Source organism: Schistocerca piceifrons, chromosome 8, assembly GCF_021461385.2.
Source record: "Schistocerca piceifrons isolate TAMUIC-IGC-003096 chromosome 8, iqSchPice1.1, whole genome shotgun sequence".
Taxonomy (NCBI): domain Eukaryota; kingdom Metazoa; phylum Arthropoda; class Insecta; order Orthoptera; family Acrididae; genus Schistocerca; species Schistocerca piceifrons.
The window spans coordinates 177,557,412-177,576,301 of NC_060145.1; the positions used below are offsets into that span (position 1 = coordinate 177,557,412).

At 38.4% G+C, this 18,890-nt stretch overlaps 1 protein-coding gene across 3 annotated transcripts in view; it reads right to left on the reverse strand.

The window, feature by feature from the left end:
- The window catches only part of LOC124711116 (splicing factor, suppressor of white-apricot homolog), a 170,270-nt gene extending 152,263 nt beyond the window's left edge, over window positions 1-18,007 (reverse strand). Inside the window, exons 1-2 of one of the 3 annotated variants that reach the window (XM_047240981.1) lie at window positions 17,651-18,007; window positions 8,830-8,999 (exon numbers count right to left, since the gene is read on the reverse strand). In XM_047240981.1, the coding sequence (XP_047096937.1) occupies window positions 8,830-8,999; window positions 17,651-17,838 (358 nt within the window). In that variant the 5' untranslated portion in view covers window positions 17,839-18,007. The remainder of the gene's footprint in view (window positions 1-8,829; window positions 9,000-17,650) is intronic. The other 2 variants (XM_047240980.1, XM_047240983.1) reach the window with 2 other exon arrangements.
- Between the last annotated feature and the right edge of the window lie 883 nt (window positions 18,008-18,890).

Below are 18,890 nucleotides of genomic sequence, written 5' to 3' on the forward strand. Positions count from 1 at the left end.
TCAACTGAGCATCAAATGAAAACCCCCGAAAAACAGTATGACTTACCACATTGAACATTTGATTATGAACGTAAAGTTCTGGATGTGGAGGAACAGTATACCAGCGGAGGCTCTTCTGCACAACACATCCTCATGGTGTAAAACTAGACACCATGGGAGAGAGCAGGATTTTGTTGTCCTGTGGAACCTTGCAGCTAGTAATCAATCAGTAAAATTCTTAGCTGAACAAGTGTAGTGAATACAAAACTCATTCACAAGGAAGGACAGTGAGAACATACTCCCACAGCCTCAGTAAACCCATTAATCACTCTCTGACAAGGGATCACCCTCAATGTGGACACCAGTGGGATTCAGTTCTGTACATGGGGGGAACTATAAAATGTCCCAATTTGAACAAGAAATTATATAACATAGGATCAAAATCAGGGAGGGGCTCTAAAAACTCTCTTGTACATTGGTGCAAGGATGGGGTAACACCACGAAATGTCAATGAGCCTGCCTTAATTCAAAGAAGACAGTAGTAAGGTGTTGGCAGAAGGCAAAAGCTGTCCTTTTAGCAGACCTCAGTTGAATTAAGTGGTCACTTGTGTACTGGCCCTTTTCGTGTTTTATATGGTAGCTGGCCCAGGAATGTAGCCTTAGAAGGCAATAAGGAGGCAACAGTATGGGATTTTTCAGAAACTGAGATGCTTAAGTACTTTGCAGAAACAAGATTTTTGTAAAAGAAGGTTTGAAGCCAACTGATATTCATCTGAGGTTCATAAACGTCAGCACCATAAATCACTGAAGTAGTGTATGATGTGATCTTGAAAGATCAGCATACAGAAGATGTGTGAAATTCTCAAGACTGTTTGGAAGTTATCCTGTGAATTTGTTTCTCATCTGCTGTGAGCAGGATTAGCACACGAATCTTTCTCATGTACAATTCTTCATTAAAAAAAAAAGCAGCCAACTTATTATTTTGAAATCCCTACAATCTTGACAGTTCCGCACACCTTTGTCAGCTGTTCTTTCCAGAGCATAGTGTGCACTTTTTCGATGATTTCTGGTGTTTTGTACTTTTCAGATGCCCTCCACATGGATTCTCTCGGATAGTTTTGTGCCCTCATTTAAATTCAGCAATACAATTCTTTAACAGTGGACAGTGGAGAGAGAGTATCTCCATATGCACAATCACGAACATCCTCCATACGCACAATCATGAACATCAAATGAATTTTGGTTGACATCAAATCATCTTTTACTAAGACCTTATCACTGTATGACACTAGAGCATCTCATTCTCTGATAATTCACACACCTTGCCTTGTTCAAACAACAGTCATCTTCCCACAGATATAACAATATCTGGATAATAAAATACTAACCTTCTAACAATGAAACTTCCTGGCAGATTAAAACTGTGTGCCGGACCGAGACTTGAACTTGGGACCTTTGCCTTTCGCGGGCAAGTGCTCTACCATCTGAGCTACCCAAGTTCGGAAAGTAGGAGACAAGGTACTGGCGGAAGTAAAGTTGTGAGGACAGGGTGCGAGTTGTGCTTGGGTAGCTCAGATGGTAGAGCATTTGCCCGCGAAAGGCGAGGTTCCCGACTTCAAGTCTTGGTCCAGCACACAGTTTTAATCTGCCAGGAAGTTTCATATCAACGCACACTCCACTGCAGAGTGAAAATCTCAGTCTGGAAACCTTCTAACACGTTGCTTGTCAAACTTTTTTGCTTGAAAACCAATGTTGACATTGTAAGGCAACACCTTGGGCTGCATAAGAAGGGGCGAGGGAGTGAGAGGGGAAAGGGGGGGGGGCAGTTGTGTTATGAGAGCACTCAAAGAAAAATTCAATTTTTGGCAGACCATAGTTATTGATTACCACTTATAAATTTTGACTTTACATAATATAAGGTATCACAAGAGATTTTTTAAGCAAAAAAGAAAAAATGTTGGAACTACAGGCACATTTCTGAAGGCTTACATAGTGACAAATTTTTTCTGCCAAAGCAGGTACTGTGGCCAGTACTATTGCAACAGGATCCCATGGTTTTTTTTCTGATTACTGGGCATATTTTCTAGGCATGTTCATGCTATAGTACATGAATGCATACCAAGTGACTGCAGCAAACCATTTTCAATTAGACTTTTGGATTAGGCCAAAATAATGGAACAGACACACTTTTAAATAATATACCTTAATTAATTCAAAACTGCCACAATGAGTTAGAATGGTAAATGATAGCTTTCTGAATAAAATGATTTAGAAGTTCTTAGAGGTCCATTTTATCTGTTGTGCTATGTGTGTTTTTGGGAAGTAACTAATGCTTATTGGGGTGAAAACTTTGGCCACTGGATGTCATGTGAGCCTAGTGATCATCATATGAAACTATCAAACTGAAAGAAATTACAAGGAACTACATTTGGAGGCCAAAAGGTGCTGTTTGAACATAGATGTCGTAAAAAATTATTATTCTCCATACAAGAGAGTTAACAAGAATAATACGCTGGTCAAAACAATTAGGGGATCAGTTGAGATATCTAGGTTCTGAAGTATTGTCATCAGCAGAATGAACTAAAATGGTTCGACGTCTTTCTGTCAGTTCTACAGAGTGGAGACAACAACATTATGGTCACCAAGATAGCAGTGATACCAGAAAGTTGCTGCAGAGGGGTTGGTGTTGACTTGTGTTTACTCTACCAAACAAATTACACAAGCAGTTGAGTTCAGATTGTGTAGCAATCAGGTAATACAATGCAACAACAATGTGACTTAAGGGGAAGGTGGCTGCAACTATTGAAGTGTCCCAAACTGTAATTTCCAGGACCTCGATGCGATTTCAGACAACAAGAACTGTTTAAAGAAGGTGAGGCCAAGGTTGTCCAAGGGTAACATCAGCAAGAGATGACCATTATCTCCAGTAAACAGCCCGTCGAGACAGAAGCCTGAATGCAACTCAGCTGCAATGCACCCTCCAAGCAGCAACAGGGCGCACAACACAAACAGTCCAAATTCGTCTTCGAGAATGTGGCCTCTACACATGGAGGCCTATGGTGTGTGTGTGTGTGTGTGTGTGTGTGTGTGTGTGTGTGTGTGTGTGTGTGTCATTAAAACCACAACACTGTTTAGCCCGCAGAAACTGGGCAGAGGAACATCAGGATTGGAGTAATAACGAATGGCTCCAGGTGCTGTTCACACGAGTCAAGATTTGGTGTTCAGCCGGACAATCGTCATTCCCTCATCTTGAGGGAACGTGTAACTTAGAACATTCCTGCGTATGTGAAGGAAACATCAACAAATCATGGTGGTGGATGAATGGTGTGGGCAGGAGTCAGTACTGGCGGACATATGGACTTCTTTGCCATTCAGAATGGTGTTTTGACTGCTAAGAGGTATGGACCTTAAAAGTTATCAAAGAAGCAGCTTCTCTGTACATGGACTACATCTTAATCGTCTGGGCAAGAATACTCTAGCAACTGACATCAACAGAGCTATTGAGGAAACAAAATGCGATAATTCAAATGTGATACCTTGTACCTCAGATGTCATACACACGAAAGACGGAAGTGATAATTATATATGCCTGCAGAGCAAGCAAACCGAAATAATTCCTCACTGCAGTGTCAAGACTGTTGATTTTTTAGGATAAAAAAGTCCCTCAGTGTTCCCAATTTAGAAACTATCAATTTGTGTGATAATGTTAACCTTGAGAATGATATATCCTCTCATGATTGTACTAATGTATCATTTTTACATTATAATGTTGAGGGCTTGGGTAACAAAATCGATGTATTTGAGGCCTTAGTTACAGATCTAGCTCCACATGTAATCGTGGTTACAGAGCATCAAAAATCTAACCATAATATTCAGTATTATAAGTTACAGGAGTATAATCTTACATCGTTTTTTTTGTAGAACAGAACATAAAGGAGGGGGTGTTGCTACTTACGTAAGGAAATGTAACCTAATAAGTTCTGTAGAAAAAGTATCATGGGTTTAGGATTATTGTATCGAGAAAGACTTTGAAGCAGTGATAATTAAGCTAATGATTGTATCCGTCCCACTTATTGTGCTAGGTATATATCGAGCCCCTTCTGGTAATCTCGAGGTTTTCCTGGAAGCACTGGATAGTGTATTGGGGAAGCTAAGCAAGGGTGGCAATACAGTAAATATTGTAATGTTAGGAGACTTTAATATAAACACACTAAACAACAGCCAGGAATGCAAAGGTTTACAAGACTGCATAAGATCCTATGATATTAAAGATCTACTTGGTCATGTGCCCACTAGAATAACTGAGTCAAGCAGCAGTTCCATAGATCATGTGATGACCAATTATGAAAATGTTGTTTCGGCACAGACTGTAAACGGGCACATATCTGATCATCTAGGACAATTATTAGTGATTAGTTGTCTTAATAAACTTCAACAAAACAAAAAATTTGAGAATAGAAGATTATTTTCTGAATACAACATCACCTTGCTAAAGAATACTTTGGGTCAAGAATATTGGGAATCAGTTTATAGAGAAAGGGGAGTTGACAGCAAATGGGAAGTATTTTTAAAAATTTTAACTAGACATATTGATATTACTATCCCGGCAAAGAAGATGAATGTAAATAAAAATAAACCTCCAGTAGTCAAACGTGTAAAACTTGATGAAAAAACGAAAAGACTCAAAGAAGGAATGGAGTATATGTATAAGCTACACAGAGAAACCAGTCTTGATTCATATAAAGAGGATTATAAAAAATATAAATATGAGTATCGCAAGGAAGTAAGGAGAAGGAAAGTAGAACATATTAGTAAACAGATCCGAAATTCTGACTGTGTCTCAAAGTCGTGCTGGGCAGTAGTTAATGATATGAGGAACACTGATTCAAAAACTAAAATTAATAATATAGAGTTAAGTATACATAATGATAATTTTTCTGATCCTTATATAGTTAGCAATATATTTAATGATTACTTTATAGATGCTATTGAAAATGATACTTGTATGAAACAGGAGAGGCCGTTTAAATATGATAAGGAAAAGGAAAGGGACTCTTGTATGCTACCTACAGTAACCATCAAGGACGTAACAGAGCTAATTGACAACCTAAAAAATAAAAGATCAGCTGGATGGGATGAATTCTCTCCTTTTCTACTGAAAAAATGCATGGGTGAGTTAGCCAGACCGTTAGTCCATCTAATAAATTGTGTACTTGAAGAAGGTGTGTTTCCGAAGAAACTGAAACTTGCTTTAGTTAAACCTTTATATAAAAAAGGGGAAAGAAAACAACCACGGAACTACAGACCAGTTGCCTTAACGTCAGTGTTTAGTAAATTAATTGAAAAAATAATGCTAGAAATCCTAATTGAGCACTATAATATGAATAACTTAATAGGAGATTTCCAACACGGCTTAAGAAGGGGTCGGAGCACCATATCTGCAGCAGTACAGTTTGTACACTGTCTGATGGAGAAAATAAATGAGGGATACGAAACGGCAGGAGTGTTTTTAGATCTTTCCAAAGCGTTTGACAGAGTCCATCATGGCGCTCTTTTAAGTGAACTTGCTTATAATGGTGTCAGTGGGAAACTGTTGCTTTTAATAGAATCTTACCTTAAAGATAGACAACAATGCACAGAAGTTGTGTATGATAATGGAGAGGTAATTGCAAAAAGAAGATCAAAGATAAGGAACATAAATTTTGGTGTGCCACAAGGCTCTATCTTGGGCCCCTTCTTGTTTATTTGCTACGTGAATGATTTCCCAAAAGTATTAGACACCAGTCATCATATTACTATGTATGCTGATGACACCTCTGGGGTTTGCTGGGCACGTAGTAATGATGACCTAAATTCAGTGGTACAGAATTTTGTTGAAAAAGCCCAAACACATTTTGAAAAAGAAAACCTGAGGGTCAATATTAACAAAACTAATTTAATTTATTTTAAGACAAGTAGTTCAAATAAAAATACTGTTCTAAATGAGGACATTCAGGAAAATACCTGTTCAGAATGTAAATTTCTGGGGATATATATAGATGACAGACTTTCATGGAATCAGCAAATAGATCATGTCTGTGGTAAAATAACATCTAGTCTGTATTTACTAAGGAGATTAGTTCAATATTTAGATATCGAAGCAATAAAAATAGCGTATTTTGGGTTGGTGTATCCCCAGCTATCTTATGGAATTGTATTGTGGGGTGGGTGTAGCCAATACAATATAAAAAGGGTATTTGTATTGCAGAAAAGAGTAATAAGAACTATGGCAAAAGTAAGACCCAGAACTTCATGTAAAAACCTGTTTATTAAGTTTAATATTATGACTACTTGATGTTTCAATCAATATTATTAGTGAAAAAAGACAAAAAAGTGAAACAGGAATATGGAAATCCATGATTACAATACAAGACAAAAATCAGACTTTCATATGGTGAGCAGACGATTGAATCTAACAACAAATACCCCATTCATTAAGGGAGCAATATTTTATAATTCTCTGCCAAACAACCTGAAACAGCTTTCTGGTAGAATTTTTAAAAACGAGTTTAAAAAATGGCTTGTATTGAAGTGCCCATACAGTATGGTGCTGACATGATTTGACCTCAGGAATGCTATATTAAATATACTTCAATGATATTTTACTTAGTAGCATGTAATCTATTTATATTGTGTATCAATAATCTGAATGTAATTATTATAACATTGCCCGTGCATGTTAAATACATGTTTCGAGCTGTAAGGTAAATAAATAAATAAATAAATAAAAAGAGACGAGATCCTTCAACCTTTTGTTGAGCCCTTTGCTGGCGCCACAGGTGGGTTCCTTCTGGTGGATGATAACACTTGTCCCCACAGAGTTGCACTGGTGGACAACATGCCTGAAGCTGAGGGAACTAAACAAATGCAGTGGCCAGCTTGTTCTCCGGACTTAAGCCCGATTGAGCATGTCTAGGATGCACTTGGCAGATGCATTTCAACTAGACCAACACCTCCCACAATGGTAGCAGAGCTGGATATTGCACTCATGGAAGAATGGCCAAATATCCCTCAAGAGCTGATTGATAACCTCATACTGTGCATGCCATGCAGATGTGCAACTGTACTGGCCATCTGAGGTGATCACACACCATATTAGAGGGCAGCGAGAATGACTGTTTCACTATTATGGTAGCCCCATGGTGCCTTGCTCCACGTAAACACCACCTAAACCTCAAGTAAAGAGTTGAGACAGCAAAATATCGTACTGTGTCACACACAAATTACAACTGTAACCGATATCTGAATAAAATACATTACCGTAAGTCTATTGTGTATAACATCTCACCTGATTGTTTTGAGCAGTGTATAAATAACTTATCTTTCACCAGATCACATGACTCAAAAGCAAAACAGTTATTACTAAAAAAATAATGAACAAGGTTACTTTGTTAATCTCATTGACAACAATGGCTATATATTAAATATAGTCTGACTACTATTCGGCAGGCAGCAGTGCTGGTCAGGAGGAAAAATTATGCAAGATCCTCTTTTCCTGTCCTTGCTGCTTTACCAAAACTTTCCCTGCCAGTCTTACTATTAAGTGGTAACCTACATAAATTAGTACATTATATTAATTAATAACTGCAATATCAGACACAAGCACAAGTGTTTCCTAAATGATTTGAATGAAATCTTTCCTTTACTACGTTGCAGCAGTCTAACTTCGATTTCATATTACTTGCTACAAACGTACCACATTTGAAGGTGACCATCTCTATCCTGTGCATTCACAGATGCAGGATATTTCCGTTTGACATTCATACTACAGTAGCTGATCAGTGTTAGTTGCACACATTCATGAATTGTCAGCATTGGAAGACAAACAATAAAATATTCCCCCTCTCACTTCTATTAACCCCGCAGCGGTCGCGCTACATACCTCTAACCTCTCTTCCTCTGACATAGCATCAACTTTACTTAGCTCATGGCCGAATTCACCATGTCAATTAAGCACATCTCAAAACATCACTGCCTCTGGAAGTAGTTTTGTTTGCTGCTGAGTAAGAAAAACACATACTTAAGAAGCTCTTAATATTAGCTGAAGTTTTTGGACTCTGCTGTTGGTTACTACAACCATATTCTTATAAAACACAGCTGAGAACCACATGCTGCATGAAAACTTTATTCGAATCGCTTGCGGCCTGCGGGGGACTGTTTGACAACAACTGTTCCAATGTATCTGTATGAGGAGAAAAAAAAATAGTGAGAGAGCTCTGGTTTGTAAGGGAAAAAAGAACACCACCTTTCAAAAAAACAACGCAAACGCCAACAGAAGTGTTTAGCAATGTTGGAACATCTGCCCCATTTTCCCAGATTTGGCTCCCTCAGACTCTCACCTCTTACCAAAATGAAATCTTCCTTGCATTTTTCACCCAGAGGAGACTGCAATTGTAGACTAACATTTTGCAATAGTTCCAGTGGAACATTACAGAGATACAATTATGTCACCGTAGCACTGCTGAATGAAGCGCACTGATGTTAAAGATGGCTATGTTTAAAAATAAAAGGTTTTTGGGACATAAATCTTGAATTTCACTGTCAGGCCACTGTACTTTTCAGACTACCCTTGTATTCTACTTGTCTTTGACTACCCTTGTATTCTACTTGTCTTTGAAGTTTATTTCAGTCAATGCTCACAAACACGTTAAGCTGCTGTATTCATTTCAACAATCTAATCATTACCAGTTACCCACAAATATTTCTGGCTGTGTGTGTGTGTGTGTGTGTGTGTGTGTGTGTGCGAGAGAGAGTGAGAGAGAGAGAGAGAGAGAGAGAGAGAGAGAGAGAGAGAGAGAATGTTCTTTCTACCTTGGTAGAGTGCCTCCTCTTCCTCATTATGCTGCAGTGCCCTGTAGCGTTCTTCATCACAGAGCTGTTCCACACGACGCTCTGCTTCTGACATGCCTAAAGCTGCATCATAGCCACCTGGTGGAGGTTCATACAGCTTCAGATCCATGAGAGCCCCACGACCATCATACCTGGTATTGTAAATCATCACAATTTCATCCAACACATCCGCTAATTATTTATTAGGAGACATGTGAATACAAAGAACGGAGGAAGTTAAGGGCTACCAATAGCACGATGCTTTGTAAAGCACTGCTTTCCTTTACATATTACATGAAAAATCATTTGTATGGAGGAGAAACAAAATCTGCGTAACTCATTGTAGAACAGAATAAATGTCAATATTCTAATTACTACACATGATGACAACAAAGAACATGAAGCATAGTTTCTCTTTCTTAAAGTAAAAGTGCAGAACCAGGAATGTTAAAGAGTTGTCTATAACCACACAAAATTGGTGGGATATACAGTGGAACTTCAATTTAACGTTTTTTGCGAATCTAGACATAAATTCGTAGCCCCTGTGAGAAACCCTTAAGATCAATGCCAAAAATTCCCCGATTTTACATTTCTTCCTACCAGGGTTTACCTCCATTATAAGTTCTTATTTGAAGTCTTGCTTGATTTTGTCCATTTTCTTCCTATTGACATTTGATGTGACTGAACAAGTTGTAATTGGCTCGAAAGACAGATGGTTCGCACCATGGGTGACAGCGGAATTAATGGAATGTTTTAGGCTGTCGTACAGAGAGGAGATGAGAGAGAGGAAATGCCGACATAATCCAAAGTGTTGGCAACATAATTTGCAACATTTAGCTTAACTGCACAATTTTGATACAACTGCTAGGTTGCAGCGGTAATGGAAAAACAAGACAGTCGACGCAAAGTGTTCCAGACTGAGCAAATACGTGACGAAGGGCCCCACCCGCCACCTATCCTTGCACCACTTTCTATCTCATCGTTTTGCATGTACTGTATTCATCAACAATATCAATTGTCAAATTCAAACACAAAGTCTTGAAGAATATGGTCGGTCATAACCAAGGAGACGTCACCCATTTCTGGCTAGTGAACTCTTATTGGCTGGTGACTTATTAAGTCACCCAATAGCCAGTGCAACCAGCACACCACACTAACACATGTGAAATGAGCTCACCTACTGGCTGTGTGGAGAGAGGGCGTGGCCCTTCAGTGACAGGGATGCAGGTAGGGGTGAAAGCATTTTGAAGTGCTGAAAATATACTTTACATGCAGATGATGTGCTACACAGAAATAGAACAAGGGTTTGGCGATTGCATGTTTTAAAGACTTTCATTTTGAAATCTGACATGATACAGTTGCAACACCAACATAAACTACTCGTGTATATACTTAGCATCACACACTGCAGATCGTAAAGATTGGCAACAGTGATACAGGGCATGAAGTGAAACTGTAGCATCTGAGCTCGCTTTCAAAATTTCATTTTACACAGTGTACAGAAATTCACTGAGCCCACTTCTAATAAGCTTGTAATATCAACTCAGGAAGTAAACTTATTTTTTCACGTCTCTGTTTCCCTAATCAAGTGGTGAGCATATGAAGTACAGCTCATAAGAAAAGCGTTAAACAATAATAAAAATGGTGGCAAAGCATGTAATTAAGCAGATGTCCGCATTTACAGTTACTGTTTAGACACTTCGCTGCTGTGGTGTTCTTGGTTTAATTCATCATGTTCATCAACTTTTGCCTTTTTTCTGAGTTAGCACAAAGGATGATCTCACAAAAACACGTGTTTTGAATGTTTAATCTGTAGTTGTGGCATGTCAGAAAACATGCTCAATTACCTTGTACCCACATACCAATTTCAATTTTTTGACGAGTTTTTTTACTTTGTTGCACATCTATGATTTTTTTTTAAGAACTGATGAAATCCATTACCACAAATTATTGTATAAATATTGTATTGTACACTTAATTTACTTCGTTTACACAGATTTTATTGGAGAGGACTGCAATTCTTAATCCTATATGCCAATTGCATGTGTTTTTGTTCATATTTTGGGTTTTTTCCCTCGATTCTGCATTTTCCTTAATTTTATGTTTTTTAAGTCTGGACTGCAGAAAATCGTAAAGTAGGGGTTTCACTGTAATCCTTCGTATCAGCTTTTCACTCATTGTGACACAATACGAATCTGTTACCATTATTGGAGCTAAAATTTTGCTCTGCAAAAAACTCAAGGAAATTGTTTCACTCTAAGAATACGGCCACTGTACACCTAAATCCAACCTACATCACCCTGACCCACAGACAATATTAACGAAGAAGGTGGGTACAGTACCTAAAGTCAAAATTTTGCTCCAGGCTTTCCAAACTATGACGTGATATTCCTAATATGCTCCTCAGAGATGGGTCAACTGGAGCATTCAGTACTAAAAATTGGATTTGACCTGTCACGTATGATGTCGTACGAAAACAGTGTTTTTCCTCATTATGTCAAGTTTCACAATTGTGGAAAGCTCCTGACAATTGTCAAAATTTCTCCTTTTCTTACCTGTTCCATTTGCAGATGGAGCGGGAGAGAAGCTATTGTCTATATACCTATATGTTAGCCCCAATTTCTTTTATCTTACCTTCATTGTCCTTATGCGGATTACACGTTAGCGACAGTAGAATTGTTCCGCAGTCAGCTTCAAATACCAGTTCTCTAAATTTTCTCAATAGTGTTCCTCGAAAAGAATGTTGTCTTCCCTACGGGAGGGGGGTCCATTTGAGTCCCCAAAGCACCTCCTCAATACTTGCATGTTGTTCAAACCCATCGGTAACAAACATAGCAGCCTGTCTCCAAACTGATTCGATGTCTTCCTTTAATCCAACCTGGTGCAGATCCGAAACAATCTAGCAGTACTCAAGAACAGCTCACAGTAGTGTCCTATATGTAGCCTTCTTTGCAGATGAAACACACTTTCCTAAAATTCGTCCAATAAACCAAATTTGCCCATTTGCCTTCCCTACTGCAATCCTCGCATGCTTGTTCCATTTCTTATTACTCTGCTATGTTATGCCCAGATATTTAAACAATGTGACTGTGTCAAGCAGACACTATTAATGCCATATCTGAACTTCATGGGTTTGTTTTCTGTACTCACCCCCATTAACTTACATATTTCTACATTTCGGTCCAGCTGTCATTCATCCCACCAAATGAAAATTTTATATAAATGATCTTGTATCATTCTATAGTCATTATTCTTCAACAACTTCCCGGACAAGCGTTGATTTTACTTGATGCTATCAGGATCATTTCCTGTGGTGGTCTGTCCGATGTGGACACACGTTTGACATATCTAGACTAGCAAAATGAAGTACCATTTACCTGATGCATTACTGTTGTTATCGCTCACTTGTGTGGTTTTGTGGCCATGAGACCAGTGTCGGTGAATGTTCAGTTACAAATTGGTTTTAGCTTGTCACAAAATGTTTTCAGTATTTATCAAGTACAGAGGGCACATAGGTAGACATGGGCTGGCTGTGTAAGTAAAAGAGTGAGCATTTGCGAAATAAGTATGGGAAGTGCAAGAAATTTGTGGGTACCTAAGTGCTGTGAATTATTGTTTCAGGAGGTGGGAGTTCTGAGGCTGTTTTCAGGGTAACTGGGGAAAGTACGAAGAGAGTATTGGCTGGGTTAGATCTAACTAATGAGTTCATTCAGGAGTGGTTCACTAATATTCCAGATTATTTTGCTTCATATAGCGATTTGGAGAAAAGACAATATAATCAATTAACTGTAAATCATAGACTACAATTCAGAAAGTAAGAGACTGGGACATGTACTTCTACTATTGTATTAGGAACATTGGGTGTCATATCCATTTGAGGATCCTTGTATGCTCACTTAGTTGAGTACTGTTTGCCTAATAGATATTGTGTGTTTTGATGTTTCCTAACACTCACAGAGAAAAAGTTCAGTCCAAACATTGGTTGTTGAATTGGAAGGGGGGAAGGGGGAGGGGGGAAGTAGCTGGTGTCGGTTTGCTGTTTTAGTTTGGGATCTGGATATGATGTGGTAGTGTAGTTTCTTTGTTTTTCTGTTGGGAGTGGGGAGAGGTTTTAGGAGGGATGGAAGACAGACACAAAGCAAGAAGTTTTATGAATGAGATTTTCACTCTGCAGCGGAGGGTGCGCTGATATGAAACTTCCTGGCAGATTAAAACTGTGTGCCCGACCGAGACTCGAACTCGGGACCTTTGCCTTTCGCGGGCAAGTGCTCTACCATCTGAGCTACCGAAGCACGACTCACGCCCGGTACTCACAGCTTTACTTCTGCCAGTATCACGTCTCCTACCTTCCAAACTTTACAGAAGCTCTTCTGCGAACCTTGCAGAACTAGCACTCCTGAAAGAAAGGATATAGCGGAGATATGGCTTAGCCACAGCCTGGGGGAGACGTGATACTGGCAGAAGTAAAGCTGTGAGTACCGGGCGTGAGTCGTGCTTCGGTAGCTCAGATGGTAGAGCAGTTGCCCGCGAAGGCAAAGGTCCCGAGTTCGAGTCTCGATTGGGCACACAGTTTTAATCTGCCAGGAAGTTTTATGTTTTTTAGTATTTTTGTTCCATCTGTTTTCTCTTTATCTGAATAGGAATGTTTGTAACTTTATTTCAGTGTGTTTGGTGGGTGGTAGGAGGGTATAGTTTCTTTTTTTAGGGAGCAGGGGAGATAAGGTAGAGATTTTTTTTTTTTTTGGGGGGGGGGGGGAATTAGATGTAGCACATTCTTTATGGTTGCATTCTTTGTTGTTTTTTTTGTTTTTTTCTTTTTAGTTTGTTTACTGAGGGGTGTATTATGGTTTCCTGTTTTTCCGATTTTTTGCGTGAATGCATGTTTTGACAAGTAAGTACATTAAAATTAGTTCTTGGACTTTTTGCACTGAAGTTAATGATAGCAGATGCACAATCACACTGGTGTGTTATTTCGCTCCTTTGTGAATATTGTTGTTGATGAGTATCATGGAGATGAGTTTAGCCATGTAAAAAATAGGGAATAACTATATCTGTATAACTTTGTAAAGGGTTTATGTTTTGGATTATCGTTTTGTCATTCCCCAGATTATTCGGATACTGCTGCTATGTCTTTCCATTACTTCCATTTGGCAGGAACATTATGCAATAAGAAACTATTTTAATATGACTGACATTACTGTTAATACCTACTTTACTTACTGAAATTAATATTGTATGTAACTCTCACTACACACACTGCAATGAAAACTAGACAGAGAATCTCTGAGAACACCTGACTCGATGTAAACAAAGGCATGAGCAGTAAAAGTAATGTGTAGGCTAAGTCGAGAAAAGGGGGCTTAAGACTGAATCTTTAGAACTCAAAAAATTTGTAGTATGTAACCACAGTGTCCATTAAATCCTCCATACACAACAAACAACTTTCATTTTAGTCACTGGTGGAATCACAAAAACTGAGCTTGTAAACAATGAAACAAATTGACACCGACCGTGAATGTGCTGTCTATATATCAAACAAGTGTAACTTAGGTAACTAGAAATTTTAAATTAGGGAGATGATCGCTTGGCAATAATTCATATAAATTTCAGGAATTTTTGGGCTATCACCCACAACCTGTAGATGAATTACATTAATTTTTATAAGACAATTGGGAGCTATTTGATGCTTCTTACAGAAGTTCCCTTTCATTGTAACATCAACTGTGATATATGTTCACAATGAAATTTTTGTTTACTGAAGTTGGTGTTACTTGCAGCAGCTTTTGGCTACTATGTGATATTAGGTCCTCCTGAATTTTGGTCATGATGATAGATCTGTAGCATAACAAGAGGTCTACGTTACGCTGAAAAGCGATAATTTGGTTGAGAGTTGGGAAAGCGAATGAATGTGAATGCCACATAAAGGCTGCGGCAACAGACTGAACAGCAGCGTAGCCTAATGTTTACCCTCATGCTGTATTTAAACTTACTTTACCACAATTAATGCACTTTGCACCATGAAAACTAAAACCACAAGGCAAATTCAGAAACACATTTAAACTAAAACCATAAGGTAAATTTAGAAACACATATCAGACAACGGACATGTCGCCAACAAATATTCTAATGTATATTATGTTCATATATCATACATAAATCACTAAAAATGCAAGGGGGTTCAGTACATAGCTTTTACCCTTGTGAAACACTTATGGCCAGTCTCATGAAATTTCTGGCATTTATTTTGACTTTAGAGAGTGACTATACTGATGAAAACATCAAAACAGTCTATCAAGCAACATGTTACAGCACCCCTGCACATAATCACTGTTTCGGCACAAGTTGACTGACTAAAAACAAAAATTAAGCATTTGGTAGTCTGTCTACTGTATGCCCTATATCGCTTTTAATGACATACATAGTGAACACCACCAGGACGAAATGACAAATTGTACTTCATTCATAGTCAAAGATATGGGTCTCTGTGATGAAATGTCAAACCACGAAAACAAGGGAATGTCAAGCAAAGTGAAGGAAGAATTAAAAGCTAGAAATTGCAGCCTAAAAACAGTCAAATGTAAGATACCATTACGTAAGAAATTTTACTCCCTGAAAGAATGCACAGTCTAATTCTCTGGAATGCCAGAAGACTGGATTCTGGGGAAATAAACCTTAAAAAGATATGCAAGCTACACACATCATTTGAGAAGACAGTGACAGAGGGATTACTACTCTGTGATCTAGAATCTATATCTAATTTTAGATCTTTATTTTACAGGTCTGTCTTGACCATATAATTTTTTTTACATTTCACTATGACCGGTTTCGGCTGGTGCCATCTTCAGATCATAAAATATTCTGATGTAGTATCAATGTCAAACTAAACATCTATGTACATAGTAAGTGCACTTACTATGTACCTAAATGTTTAGTGCACTTACTATGTACCTAAATGTTTAGTTTGACGTTGATAGTACATCAAAATACTTTATGATCTGAAGATGGCAGTAGCCGAAACCAGTCATTGTGAAATGTAAAAAATTTGTGTGATCAAGACGGACCTGTAAAATAGCCAAAAATATGATCTGACAAAGGCATTCTCAGAACAGGAAATTAATGAACTCAACAGGTAATTTTTTTTGTTTAATCCCTGAATAAAAACTCCACACCAATATATACACAAAGCAACAAACACGACAATACATATAAATAACATCTCCCTCCAAAAATACAATTAAAGCAACAGGGCAACTGCAGGAAATTGGGGGTTTTAGGGTGAGGACAAGCTAGCTTAAAAACACGATCACAAAAAGAATTACAACATTCCACTACACCAACAAAAATCTGCAGGACTAGAACTATTCCCTTGACCTATATAGGTCAGCCACAGGTGACAATACCAAAACAGCAGCACCTACAACTAAAACTACGAAAATTGGAATCTGACACTACCCTTCACATCTATAGGTCAACCACAGATGAGGATACCATAACACCAAAACCTACAACTACGAAAATGGGAATCTGTCATTTCCGGTGACCTATATAGGCCTAGGTCAACCACAACTGATATCAAAAAATAAACACCAATAACTACGAAAAATAAAACAAAAACCACAAGCACAACATCAAAAATCCAGAAACCAAACAACATACCTACATAAATCAAAACACATTCAATACGACATAAATATACAAAACATCACAACTCCGTGGAGGGGGGGTAGGGAGGGAGGAGGGGAGGGGGGGGGGGTGGACGACCAATTACTTACGTCCAGCAAATTCCGGCACTGCAAACTAGATCGGCCACCCCGACCCCAACCCCCTCACCACACACACACACACACACACACACACACACACACACACACACACAGATTATATATATTTATATTAAACGTTTTATCACATTAAAAACAACAAAACAATAACATGCCAATAACAAACAAATAACACCAAACACATAAGCAAAAAAAAATTGTAACTCGTTGAAAAAGACTTCCAGACACTGTCGTCAACGACTTCACGCATGAAACATCAAGCCTCAACTAAACCCAATACAACACATTATACTAAGCACATACACACGCAGCACCAGGGGGCACCATCAAACACAACAAGACGAAATCTACAAACACAACCAACTCATAACAGTGTGCCGTAATGTCACACGCCACAAAACCCTTACGGGTCAAAACAGACGGGTGGAATAGGACGTTTCTATTCGCCCAAAAAGGACGATTAAAGTCTAATTATCGATATACGTTCATTGGTGTTGGTACACAATGAAACTTCTTCGATGACAACAAACCACAACTGTTTCTTCTAATCTTACGAGTACTCATCTACCTTATTTCTTTTGAAACCACTATCATTAATAGGTTTCAAACCACGTGAAAACAAATAACAACAACCTTTTGCACTTGAGTAAGATATCGGGTACTCGTAATGGGGAAACTAGTTCCAATGACACGAAAAATGCTTGACATTCATAAACCATTTCCCTAAATTTGTTGTTCACGTTTACCATTATCGACCGGAGCGAAAACAAAACTTATCCTGGCCAGATAGTCAATAAAAAGTAAAAGTCAGGATCTAATTAAAAAAGGAGGTAACGTTCACTCAATTTGTTTCTTCTGCATAAAACACATCGGTGACTAGCTACTCACTGTGCAGACAACATTAAGTCCTTTTACTGATGACACTAATATCAAAGGTAATTGTAACAAACACGCCAGCAAACAAGTCTATAATTTCCTAATCAGAAACTGTTCTATTTACAATATTTTATTAGTGTTCCTACCTGTCGATTTTCAGCGATTCATCTCCCATCCATGGTATCAAATGTTTCCCTTGATCAATAAAAAGTGCCTTTTCATCATCACGAAACAATTTACACGAATATCCGAACACAAGAAGTTCTTCATCCTCTTCTTTTTTCCGAAGAATACCGGATTCACTAATACTCCAACCTCCCCTTTTAGCAGCCATCTTTACAGATTCAAGTCCAAAATACTGCAATCCCCAATGCAACCAATGTAGTCAGAGATTTTTAACCAGTGCGATGTACTCTCCTTGCTTTGAGAATAGCAGAAACTGGTTAGAAAATGGGCGCTTTGTAGCCTGTAATTTTAGCGATCGAAATTAAAATTACGATATCGAAGGATTTCATTAAATATTTTCTGATCAGCCTGCTTCGTACGACCAATTATTAATATCGATACGCAATAACATAAAGAAAATAAACTTAAAACGAGGGAGCAAGCGCTATCGACGAGAGATTAGCGAAACGCGGGTCATTCGAATCTTGGAAGTTCTGTAATGCAGGATGAGTCTTTCAAAGAACAAGACAGCAAGCAGCCACTATTGACAAAGCTATTTATTTACGTAAATAGCGCCGTAACTGGTTTCGAACCTGCAGATTCATATCCAGACGGCTGTTCACAAAAATTTACATATGTTATTGGCCCAATAAAATTAAGCGCGATTTTCGCTGTAAGTAAAATATTACTACAACCATTCAGTCCTAAATATTTGTTTATATTGTGTTCGAGCGTTATGAAGGGTAGCTACGTTAAAATAGATCGTTTTCAATGTCGTCTTTTACCATAGATTATCACCATCCAAAGGCTCTTTCACCACAAAGGGGAATAAAGAGCCAAAACTTATAAAAACTTCAACAGACATGAATCTTGTGAGCAGGCGTGCGAGGCCAATTGACACTAGCTGTCACGTCACGTTCCGTCGAAACATAAAACAGTGCATTTCAAGTGGCGGCATCGATGCTGGCCGCCACGTCATGTCACGGCAAACCACCGTCAAGAAAGTTTTGACGGCTGACGTCATCGTCCGTAGTTTATTACATGACTCCCTAGCAAATTTCTGACGCCTGTCTTTCCTACCCATACACACTACACGGCAATGCGGCTCTTGTAATGCTCTCATCCATCATACTTGGTTTCGTCATGCCTTTCGTTCTTGATTTCAGTTGTCGTAAGTTATTGTTATTCGTTGTTTTTTATATGTTAAAATTGTTTCGTTTC